The sequence below is a fragment of the Harpia harpyja genome, chromosome 3 (genome assembly GCF_026419915.1).
Source record: "Harpia harpyja isolate bHarHar1 chromosome 3, bHarHar1 primary haplotype, whole genome shotgun sequence".
Classification (NCBI taxonomy): Eukaryota; Metazoa; Chordata; class Aves; order Accipitriformes; family Accipitridae; genus Harpia; species Harpia harpyja.
In genome coordinates, this window is record NC_068942.1 from 40856747 (window position 1) to 40869066 (window position 12320).

At 51.9% G+C, this 12320-nt stretch overlaps 1 protein-coding gene across 7 annotated transcripts in view; it reads left to right on the forward strand.

The window, feature by feature from the left end:
- Positions 1-2852: 2852 nt before the first annotated feature.
- The window catches only part of TYRO3 (TYRO3 protein tyrosine kinase), a 44007-nt gene continuing 34539 nt past the window's right edge, over positions 2853-12320 (forward strand). For 2 of the 7 annotated variants that reach the window (XM_052782144.1, XM_052782146.1), the window contains exons 1-3: positions 2853-3147; positions 6724-6907; positions 9240-9340. In XM_052782144.1, the coding sequence (XP_052638104.1) occupies positions 3060-3147; positions 6724-6907; positions 9240-9340 (373 nt within the window). In that variant the 5' untranslated portion in view covers positions 2853-3059. Of the gene's footprint in view, positions 3148-4920; positions 6908-8048; positions 8145-9239; positions 9341-12320 lie in introns of those variants that run through there. The other 5 variants (XM_052782147.1, XM_052782145.1, XM_052782148.1 and 2 more) reach the window with 5 other exon arrangements.

A 12320-nucleotide genomic window follows, 5' to 3' on the forward strand; every position in this document is an offset into this window, starting at 1 on the left:
TTTGCATCCAGTTGCAGACTGACTGCTTTGACGATGGCGTAGTGGCATGCACCAGTGGCTTTTGCTGAACCTTTAGGGCTATGGCTTCTCATGTGGAAATGGGTGGTTTGGGGTGCTTTCTCACTGGGATAACCCATCCTTGTCCTGTTGGGTCTCAATAATTAGAAGAGGCTGAACAGCAGAGGAAGAAGTTGTCCAGCAAATACTTCTCTCCCTCCTGCCTTTTCTCTCCCCTCCCTCACTCCCGCTCTTCCTTTCTTCCTTTTTCCTTCTCCCTTGTCTTCAGAAGTCTCCCAGCACTGGGAATTCACCTCTTGATTACTGTGCAGCTCTTCAGGCATTTTCTAGAACATGCCTACACCGCCCAGCAAGTCCAGTGAGATGTGACAACACGCTATTGCAACAGAAGAAGTAAGGAAAGGACGTAAGCCAGGAAGGCACCGGCTTATTTATAAGCCACTGTGCTGTGTCCCGTGCGTGTGAGCAGCGCGCACTGCTGCTGGTGTTACGGCCTGTAGAACAAAGCCACGTTGCTTCATTCAGTGGCACAAGAGGCCGAGAGAGTTTATTTGTCTTCAGTTCCTAAAAGCATTTCAGATTCACCAGTTCCTTTGATTTCTGCACGGTAATATTGCACTCCTCCGTAAGTTTTCCCACAGCGGTTTGCACTCCAACTGGCAGCGCGTGCAGGATTTCAGTCCAATTTTCATGTGGCTCTTCCTGCCTATCACTGTTGACACAAAGCCCTTCTCAGAAGAGCCGAAGCCAGATCCCCTGCTGGGGAAAATTCCCTTTGGTCTACTGCTTCCAGCAAAGCTTTGCTCTCTTACACCAGCCCAGAGTCTGGCCTGTGCCTTGCCACAGCAACTTTCTATCAGGTACTCCTCTTTGCAGATAAAAGCTCCCTTCCCTTTTTCCTTCCCCTTCCCTGAGCCTTTGAGAGCATCACATATGACATTTGGGTGAAGCACAACATGCCCGTCGAGGTAGAGGCGTGCTCCAGGCACACGGTGTGGAGTCAAGCCTCTCTTGGCTGCTGCCTCCCTGGACAGGCTTGGCCAAGTCACAACGCTTGCCTGTGCCTCCTCTCTCCTGCTTCTACACCGGAGCGTTTCCTGAGCCCACAGGGCCAGCGTAGTGCTGTAAGCCTCTGTAATTGTAAGGCTGGAAGAAACTCTTAGAAGGAAAACGCCGTGGAAATGCAGCGTTATTCTAATGGCCATTATTTTTTCTCATGGAAACAACTAAAAGCTGCAAGAGTAGCTACTTTCTGGAAGGCGCTATCGCCATGAATAAGTGCAGAAACACGCGGCATGCCCGGATAGATGGGTATATATGGATACACGGGGGAGAGCGAGCAGTGACAGCAAGTGCACGTGAAGCTTTTAGCAAACACTGGCGCAGAACCTCTCAGCCCGAGCAAGAGCCGTCGTGATCCTGGCAAGAGGCATGTCACGATTTTCTGTCCCTGAGAGCACCCAGGCTTCCTGCAAGCTCTCGGGTGGATGGCTTGTCAGTGTCTCCTCCCGGCCACCTCATTGCGGCGAGAGGCACTGGGGAGGGAGTGACATTTCCATTCCAGTTATGAAATCTTCTTGGCATTGCTCCAGTCCCCTGGGAATTCCTACCAGAAATGCAAATGGCTGGGGGTGGGGGAAGATCAGAGTTTGGGACGGAATGATGTGAGCTTGTCGTGCCTCAGTTTCTCCATCCCCCTGATGGGGATAACGCAGTTTGCCTGCGCTCCTCCGTTAAGCCGGGTTTCCGGAGTCTTGCAGGAGCCGCTGGGTAAGTGTTGCACACCAACGGCTGTGGCAGAGCTGAAAGCTGCGTCGTGTTGTAACGATATTGCTCCTTATGGCGCCTTTCAACCCAGATTCTCACCGTAACTCCTACGAGAAGGCAGCACCAGATTTTTTTCAAATTGTTTGCCGGTGACTTTTTCCACGCCGTGCTAGTAACTCTGTGGCAGCAGGGATCTCCTTCCTCAGCTTTCTCCCTACTTTTCCAGTAGCAGAAAAGAGGGCAAGGCCGAGCCGATCCTGCTTGAAGGGCACAGGTGGATCTCCTCACGTTGCAGGTCCTCCTCCACATAGGAGGCACCGGGACAGACGGGGTGGCCAGTATCCCCACTAGCCGGAGTCCGGCCGGCGAGGGAAGCGCGGCCGAGGCAAGGAGCCGGAGAGGGCCAGCCACCGAAACTGGGGCTGGGGGTGCTGTGCGCATGAGGCGAGGTGCTGCCGCCCATCCCGGCTGAGCCTTGGTTTGCGGGGGCCGAGCACCGGTGGCGGCCCCAAGCCTTCCTTCCCTGGGGAGCAGGAGGGTGCACGGGGGCTTGCGAGGGGGCCAGGCTGGCCTCCTGCTTCCATATGGAGGTAGGGGAATAAGCGACCTGGTTTCCCCCCCACCCTGCCCGCTGCCCCGGCAGCTCCCGCGGATGTGGGTCACCCGCTCCCGGCGCTCTGGCAAACCAGGCCGCCCGGTGGAGCGGCCCCCCCGGGGAAGGGACGGGGGGGACACCGCCTCCAGACCCCCCCCCCCGGCACTCCGCCTCCCCCCGCCCCGGCCCGCCCTCCCGGTCCCGTCCCGGGGCGGCGGAGCGGGGGCGGCGGGCGCGCGGTGATTCGCCGCTTCGGGGGCGGCGGGCGCCCGGCTCATGCATATTCATGAGCGTGATGTCAGAGAGGGAGCACAGCGCGCGGTGACCGCCCGAGAGCGCCATTTCCTGGAGGAGAAGGCGGCGGCTTGAGAAGGGACGGACGGACGGAGCCGCCGAGCGGCGCCGCAGCGGCTGCGCGCCGGCAGGGGGAGACCGCCCGGCGGCGGCGACCGGACCGGACCGGACTCGACTCGACCCGACCCGACCCGACCGACCCGCTCCGCCCCGTCGCCCTCCGGCGGGGCTGCAGCCAGAAGTTTGAGGGTCCCCGCAGCCTCTCGGGGGAGTCCGGTGGCGGTCGGCGACGCCGGGCCGCTTTCACCGCTGTCGCCGCCTGCGCTGGGCGGTGGGAGCCCCCCGCGGCGCTGGGAGCTGGGGGGAGGATGGTGGTGCGGGAGCGATGGAGCTGAAGCGGAGCATGGCGATGCCGCGGCTCCTCTTGCTGGGACTGTGGGCTGCGGCGCTCCGGGACGTCGCCGCCGTGGCAGGTGAGAGGGGCTGACGGCCCGCCGGCGGCGGCGGCGGGGCTGGGAGGGGTGGCCGCCGCCGGTCGCCGCGGCTGAGGGCCGGGGGCGGCAGGGAGGGACGGCGGGGCAGTGTCCCCCCGAGCGCCCTGGGCGCGGCGAGAGGGGCTGCGGGGCACGGCTCCCGCCGACGGGCTGTGGCTGGGGGGGGGCTGCCCCGGCGGCAGCGGCGCCGGGCCCGCTCCCCGCCGCCGGCCGGGTCCCCCGCCGCGCCGGCTCTACAGGTGTCGGCAGCCCGCTGAGGGCGACAGCGGCTGGCTGCACGGGGACCGGTCGCCGGGCAGAGGCGGCGTGGCGCGGCGCCGGGGTGCGGGGTCCTCCCGGTGTGGCGGCCGCAGGGCCTTGGGCAGCCACAGGTGGGGGTCGGGGCCGGCCCGTTTTGTGTGTGTGTGTGTGTGTGTGTGTGTGTGTGTGTCCCCACTCACGGCCGGGCGCGGGGGGCTCCGCCGCGTCTGGGGGGCCAGCGGCTGGGCCAGCGACGTGGCTCTCGGGAGCCGGCGGTGCCCGGCGGGGAGCCCGGGCTGTGCGGGGTGCTGCCAGCTTCGCCCGCCTGCCTGCAAGTCCGAAGTTGTAAGTCGCAAACCCAGATAATCCTCCCCCTTGTTTGCGGAGGCATTGCTCTGGTATTTGCCTAGCGCGGATCGTCGCCGAGGAAAGCCTGGCGCTAACGCATTCCTGAGGGGCTTTTGTTGGGTTTTTTCCCTCCTGAACTCATTTTCCGAAGTTTCACCCCCGGGTGGGCAGGGAAGGGCAGCGTGGGAGAGCCTCTCTGCGCCCCGGCGAACCTCCTGCCGACTTCACCGGGAGTTTGGGCTCTGCGCTGCCTGTGGAGCAACGTGCGTGCAGTGACGCTGAGCTGGAGAGGCTGTGGTACAGGTTGCATCGCTAGATCAGGGCACCTAAGGAGCCTGAGGGGCGAAAAGCCTTTCCCTTTGCGTGCATGAGTAGACATCTTCTCTCTCCACTCCCAAAATAACTCCACAAAAACCATACTTCTGTTCCTAGGAATCAAAATATTCAGAGGTGGGAAGTTTAAAAAACAAGCAAGCAGATATGTCACGTATTTTGGCAACTAGTATGTTCGTTTGCTGTCTGTTCTGTCAGATGACTGCTTGATAAGAAATTTAATGCAATTTTATTTCCTAGCTATACATTTCAATTGCTGCAGCTCTTACAGGTAGGCTTGGAGGAACCTATTTGGATGAGATTATTTCTTGTGCTGGCAAGAACATTATCAGATGAGAAATCGTGAGTGGGAGAGTAGAAGGAGGAACAAGTGGAAATTAAAATCCATATTGGCCTCCTATGTGCTTCTTCCTGATACCTGCAGGAAGAGATGCTGCAGCTAAAACTGGATATTTGTCAAAACCCTCTGAATTTATTAAAAATCCCCAATCTGTATGTTGTCATCTCAGTTGATCTTGACGGAGGGATTATACTTGGGCGATGTGGAGAATTACAACTCAGGCTGAACGCTTGTACTGTATGTTAATATCCTACATCATTAATTTGTATGGGAGCTGAAAACCATAAAGGGTCTCTAACAACACTTCTTTGTTTAATTTGTGGCTAACTCTTTCAGCAGGGCAGTCTGAGGAAAGCTGAGTAGTTTGCTTTTCCATGAAGGCACCTGTAATGAAAGTGTCTGTCAATTTGTGCGTGGGTTCAGCAGCCTGGCTGCATCAGTTTTCTGTAACACGGAGAGAGCTGCTATAAAGCTTTCATGTTTTATTCCAGTATTGTGAGTGGTGAAAGGGAGGATGCTTTCTGGCATGCACTGGGACATGTCATTTGTGTTACAGGTGAGTTAAGTAATGTGAGGTTAGATCATCCTCACCCAAGGTGATTAAATCCTTAGCCCAGCAAACAAGATGTAGCAACTAAACTAAAATTATCATCCTACCAGTTTTCCAGTGCCCTCTGTGAATTTGCTAAATTAATAACAGCAGATAGAAAGGTGTGGGAAACCAGCTGTTAACAGGCTGGGGGATCTCATTAAGGAAAGGAATAAAGTCCTTCTGCCTGTGTTCTGGGATTGCTCCCAGACCACCGGTGCTCTGCCAGGTACCGGCTGCCACTGGCAGAGTGCCGGCTGGTCCCACAGTCCTGTCTCCCCCTTCTTCCAGCTGTTAGAACCACGCTGCGAGTCCCTCTGCTGCTGCTCTGCCCTGTGAGGTGGTGCCCTCCTGGCTGTGGGAGGGTGGCACATGAGGCAAGAAGGGAGGTGGCACATGAGAAATATCTGTATTTGATCACTGGGAAGGCTGTAACAGGGTTCAAGAGCAACAGGGCTGCTTACTTAGCAGCGCTCTGGATTTCACAACTGGCGTTTTTCTGTCTGGCTCTGTAGGCTAGCGAGGCATCCTGTGAGAAGCTGGCCAGGCAGTGACCTGGGTGAAGTTGTAACATACTGTGATAAGTGGCCAGGCAAGAGTGCTGGAGTAATTTTTCTCTGAAGGGTGTGGAGGCCACTGCTAGGGCATAATACTGAGCGAGGCTAGACCTGTTCTGGTCTGTCAGTCCTGTGCCACTGCATAGGAAACGGCCACTCTCCATAACAAAACTAGCTTTACATTTGTTTTCCACCTTCCTGCTTTCCCACGGTCTCCTTTGATCCTCTGGTTCCTCCTTTATATGCCTTTCTTTCTTAAACGCGCTTCTATAGTTGGCTTCCGTGTTTTCTCATGGTAACACATTCCATGTATTCGCTTCTGCTTGAGGGAAACACTCCCCATCCACCCACACATGTAACAGTGCTCGGGGCCAAATTCTGATCACTTCTGTGTCAATGTAAACCTGAGCAGTTCCACCGACTCTGGCGCTGCTGCTTTGGGGTCGCAACTATATACCTCTGGGCACAGCGTGGTCCTTTAGCTGGACTGAAGGGTCAGGGAGGCTCGTTTGAGCACACACCCACGTCACACAAGAGAAATATCTGTTCTGTAAACAGTTCTGCTCCTTGGTGAGGTATGCTGTGGAATAGGCTTTGCTTTCATGGGTTTTGCAAATTGCAGAGAAGCTTTCTGTAATGCAGAGGAAGAGTGTATGCTGAATAATGAGACATAATTGATTCTTTCTCGTATCCCAGCTCTTTACAAATGCATACAATGGAGCAAGCACGATGATTTCTGAGCAGCACAGGAACACCGTAGCTGAAATTCAAGCCTGGGGAAGAGGGAGGTGCGGTACTGTGTTGAGCGAACATGCTTAGCGCTGCTCGATCACTGACACGGCAAAGCTCCCAGCGTTTCCGTCTGGCTCTGCCTGGGCACTGCTCTGCAGAAGCTCACCCTGCTGTTACATGAGTTGAAAAAAGCCCCATGTACACACTGAGCCACCACTTTTCTCCAGCAGTTGTGCCTTCAGTGCTTGCCTTTGACTATTGCTTAGCAGACGTAGTAGAGTAGTGCTGAGACTAACAGACCCCTCTGCAGTGTGTGCTGGTAGGGTGTGTAATGCCAGACCACCAACCTAGAGTAATTTGCTGTACTCCAACCCCCCTTCTTCTGGGGGTGGGGCGGAGTAGTATTTTTTTTTTAGGTATGAAATTTACAGGATCTCCAATCAAATTAAAGGTGTCCCAGGGTCAACCCGTGAAACTAAATTGCAGCCTCGAGGGAATGGAAGATCCCGAGATGTTGTGGATCAAGGACGGAGCAGTGGTGCAAAGCGTAGACCAGGTGTACATTCCAGTAGATGAAGAACACTGGATCGGCTTCCTCAGGTACAACAGATGCAGAGAAGGAAGAATATCGCGGAAACTATTGCACAGTTTTCTGCTGTCAGCTATATGTATGCAACTGCAGTGCCCTCAGTGGGCAGGGTCCTTAGGTCTGCAGTTCAGCGTGTGGCAAGGGCGTAACTGAGAGCAGAATTGATGCCACTGAGGGCTGAGGTTTTATGCAGTAGAAACATATTAGTTTCCTGACTACTGTGGTGACAGGTGCTTTGCTAATGCTTGTGATGCTTGAGACGTGACTTCAAGGTGAAAGGATGTTCTCGCCTTGTTTGTTCATCTTGTTCTGCCGCACAGGAACACTTAGGAGGACTAAGGTCTGACTTATATAAATAGGTTTTCTCTCTCATACTCATTCCGTTCTCTTACTGTCTCTCTTGAACTGTCAGTCTGCCTAAAGGGTGAGGATTGTTAATTGAAATGAGACTCCCAGGACTACATCCTCTTCCTTTCTTTGGGGAGGAGTGTTTGTCACCTGAACTATCCCTGAGTCATTTTGCAGAGACTTCCCTAATACATTTACACTACATGGTATCCGTCCTGCCCCGCTCAGAGGCGCAAAAATTCTCTTCGGCAAAGCAGCTCTCTGTGCCTTTTATTTCAGCAGAAGAGGGATGTCAGCTAGTTCTGGAAGTACTGAGTTAAACAAGACCCAAGGTTCTGCTCTGGTTTTTTTTATGCATAAAGAGAGCTTGAACAAGCAAACATGCCATCACTGTGGGGACTCAAAACTGTTGACTGACTGAGAATCACTCTTCCCTGAGCTCCAGCTTCATCTCCTGTTAGGTTTCTTGGATTGACATTGCACGGAGTCTCCAATTCCAGCAACTAAAAGTCCCTGTGCTAAAGCTTGCCTGTAAGAAACATTTTGATAGGAAAAAAATCTGTGCCCAGGAAAACTATTTCATAACATTATGTTATGGAAACAGTTTGTCTTGAAACTATGCCATTTACTTACCCCAGTTCCACCAGTTAACTCTCTTTGCCCCTCACAATCTCTCAGTCTGATCTCCTTTCTCACCTCTTGCTTTCCTCCACTGAGATCTTTCTGCAGCACCAGGGCTAAGTTAGGGTGCTAAATCTAGATGTGTCCATATCTTTTTCTCCTTTTTCCTTTCTTCTCCTAAAGTGATCATTTCTACCACCCACTGTGTGACTCTCTGCTGCGATCGCTGTGTTTCAGAACATGTGGCTGGATGGGCAGGACAGCTGATGCCATTTGAAGGTACAGCTCTGAAAATCAGGCTGTAGTGGGTCCATTTTGTGCATTTCAGCAAACACTCTCCCTTTTCTGTCTTCCTTCCTGAGACGTTCTTCCCCTTCCCCAAGGCGGACTGCTAGCAGTAGAAAGGCGGGCATCAGATCTGCTGAGGATCCCTGCATGGCAGCAGACGCATGGCTGCACATCCCACGGGGGGCAACCAGCATTTGTACATTGACAGGCACTCAGAGTCACACTGGTGCCTTTGGTAGCTGAGACCTTGTTGCTTTGGGACCAAATTCTGCCCTTACTCACCGTGCTAGCCTCGTGTTGCTAACGGCAAGTGAGGATACCGCAGACTTCCAGCAGTGGAGCAAGGAGCAGAATTTCTCCCCTGAACTGGAGGCCTACGACTCGAATGCTGCTCAGTCCCCGTGGCTGCCTTCCCTTGCTTGGATGCATCTTCTCAGAAGGGGAGCTGTTGCTGAGCAAGGGAGGACCCAGAAGAGTTCGTAGGGCGAGGTCCTGTGCTGGAGTAGGCCAGCATAACCCCTTGAAATCCCAAATTGAGAGGCCCAAGGAGTTTTGCAGTGTGAGGTGTTCTTGGGATAAGAATAACGCTGAGTGCCGTTGAGACGAGGGGGGACCCTTTTCTGACCCATCTGCTCCTGTATGAGGCTGTCAGCAGTCCTGTCACCTAACTGAGACAAAACAGTCAGGCTTGTTGGAGGCTTGTGATTTGGAGTTTCCTGCTAGCTCAGACATTGTAGGCCAAGCTGTCGCTCTCGAAGGCTAGCTAGAATCACGATTCAGGATCGAGATGACCAACCCCTTCCTATCCTCAGAGGACACAAATGATGGGCTTTCTATGAGGATGTTTCAGAAGAAGGCTGTCTGCTCTGCTGAGGATTCCCTCCACCCACTTTAGAGAGGAGCCCCCCGTCTCTGCTGTTTTGCCACGCGCTTTGTGCTGGCTGGCTGTTACCCTCCTCCCCAGAGCTGGCTGTGTCTCAGTGGATGTTGTCCGTGCATCTGGTTTGCCAAACACTGGAGGGTCCTTTGGGGCAAAAACATGCTTTATCCACGTAAAATATCGATATGGCTTTTGACTTTTTTCAGCTTGAAATCCGTCGAGCGGACAGATTCTGGGAAGTACTGGTGCCAGGTTGAGAACGGGGGGAAGAAGGAAGAATCACAGCAAGTGTGGCTCATAGTGGAAGGTAAGGAGGAGTAGTAGTGCTGGTTTCCTTTCAGGGCTGACCCACCAATATGCTCTAGGTGGAAGTGGTGAGAGCAGATTGCTCCAGTGATGGGCTTCTTGGCTCTGAACCATTGCTGCTAACTGCAGTGAGATCGCTACAGAGCAGGAGTAAGAAATAGGAGAGTAGCTTCAAGGAGAGGAGCTGTCAGTGCATTACCTTCTGGTTTTATTTTGGCATGTTAGGAAACAAGATCCTTTCATGCACACAGATTTCTTTCCAGCCCATCAATCTGTTGTTGCTTTCATCTCCAAATAATTTGTGGAATGATGGGATAGTTCAGGTTGAAAGGGATCCATGGGGGATCATCTGGTCCAACCCACTTCTCAAAGCAGGGTCACACAGCCTCATTCTGTGTATCAGCCAAACAGGTCTTTGAGGGCAAGATACAGTTTTAGCCCAGTTCTGAGTTTCGGGAGAAGTGCTGTACATCAGCGCTTCATTGCTGTGACTGTTCGACGTGGCACTGTTTTGTCCAGTCTTGTCTGATAAAGAGTAACTTCTACATGGTTGCCCAAAAGTCGCCCAAGGCAGCGTGGATTGGTGGCTTCTTACTGTTGCTAGTTTCATTTCCCTTGAGCCACGATTGTGTTAGATCCTCAGAAGCTAGTATTCATAGGATGGCTTAATATTTGGTGAGGAAGTTGACAGGAACATTTGCAGCAAGAAGTGGCTTTTTGGATGTAATTGGTAACACTTTGGGCCAGAGCTGAATCAACAGTCTTAAAGAGGGAGAGCAGGGAGGGTGCCGTGGGAGGTGGTGTGGTCTGGGTGTTTTGCAGCAAAGGTCTCACTCACTCAGAGCCGTGGAAACATTCATAGCAGTTCTCGTAGGAAGAGGAACACTTACCTGCTGCCTTCTGTAAATCCCAGGCTTTCATCCACCTAAATTTTCAGGTGCAGTTTCAACTGGAGAACATTGTTTACAGCTTAAAACGCTCTCTATTGTGCAGTTTCCATTTCTATTCCAATTACCATGGCCTGCTCCAGAGGTGGCTGCATTTGCATAGTGGGTGTGTTAGGAGTGATTGGGTAGCTCAGTGTGCTAAGCCTTCTGAAAAACAAAGGAGCCCTTCTGGATAACACAGGCAAAAAATATCAAAGTCACAAAAAACAGCTGCAGCAGGATAAGGGGGAGTGTTGAGGATGAAGGCCAAAGCTTACAGTGGAAACATAAGCTAAAAAAATGCAACTAATCGCCTTTATGAGAAAAGCAGAAGCTAGTTATTGAACTGAGCATGTAATCATGTGAAATGGGAGTCAGTGGATGTCATGGTTTAAGCCCAGCCAGCAACTAGGCTGCTCACTCACTCCCCACCCTCCCAGTGGGACAGGGAGGAGAACTGGGGGGGGGGAAGTAAAAACTTGTAGGTTGATATAAGAATGATTTAATATCTAAAGTAAAATAAAAACTAATACTAACAACAATAATAATAAAATATAATAATAACTGTAATGAAAAGGAACATAATAAAAACAAACAAACAAAAACACCCACCCCCAAAACCCCCAAGAAAAGACAAGTGATCCACAATGCAGTTGCTCACCATGCGGTGACCAATGCCTGAGCAGCGATCTGCACCTCCTGGCCAATTCCCCCCAGTTTATATGCTGTGCATGATGTTCTATGGCATGGAATATCCCTTATATCCCTCTGGCTAGTTTGGGTCAGGTGTCCTGGCCATGCTTCCTCCCAGCTTCTTGTGCACCTGCTTTCTGGCAGAGCACAGGAAACTGAAAAATTCTTAACTTAGGATAAGTGCTTAGTAACAACTAAAACATCAGTGTGTTATCAACATTATTTTCACACTAAATCCAAAACACACTGTACTAGCTACTAAGAAGAAAATTAACTCTATCCCAGATGAAACCAGGACAGTAGAAAAAACTAAGAAATAACCAGTAGTGATAAGGTGTGGATTTTTAAAAATGTGTCAGCTATTAGCATAAGAAAACACCAGGGAATGCAAAAGCCTATCAGTCCCACTGTTATCTCTGTATGTATTTCTTTCCTGGGCATACTGGCTTTGTCTACAAGTGGTTGCTGTACTGATAACAGCTGTTGTCCCCTTTGACTGAGAGGGCATCTTTACTCTGGTCATTTGCAGCCTTCTGTAGGTGCTGACACCCTTCAGTGTACCACACAACAAGTGTGGACTACTGGTGATGTAACTTAAAGTGAGCTAGAAGGGATTTCTGTGCTAATATCTGCCTTGAGATCCACTTAGGTAGTCTGTATCAGGCAGAATTTGTAGCGATGGTATTTGAACTGTCTTTGCAATACAGCTAAAAAGTTTGATCTTACGAAACACTCCTCAGAATTTACAAAAACAAAATTATTTTGAAACTTTTTTCTGGTTTAGAAACTAGACTCTGGCCTTACTGAGAACATGATAGCATTCAATGCCCAGGGAGGTAATCTAAGAGGCACACTGTGGAGTGTGACTGTCTTAAAAATATGGATTATGTTTCTTACAGAACTTTCCCTCTGAAATTACACCTCTGACCATGCGGCTGTTCCCAGGGCTGTTAGCCCCTGTTTTGTCTACAGTTAGAGCCCCAGCCACACCTGTGTGGGCACATCCCCCTGCATTAACACTGTCTAAAAACTGAGCTGTAGAAAAAAAAATCGGCCCTGTAGGTTGGGTGCTGGCTTGGAACAGGGAATAGACAGGCTCATTTCCTTGCTTTGCCAGTGATTCCCTGCCTGTTGGCTGCTCAGTGCCTCCGTGGTGCATCTGTGAAATTGGGGTGCCGGCACTCACCTCTTGTACCAGGAACTGGGAGGCTAAATGTGTCACAGGCACTGAGATATCCAGGTAACATACATACGGAGGCAGTGCAAGTTCCTGAGCTGGATGAGTCAGCTGCACTCCCTAAAATATGAGAGTTTTTAATTGTGGTCTTGTCAGATCTGGTTGGCTGATCCCAAAGTGAGAAA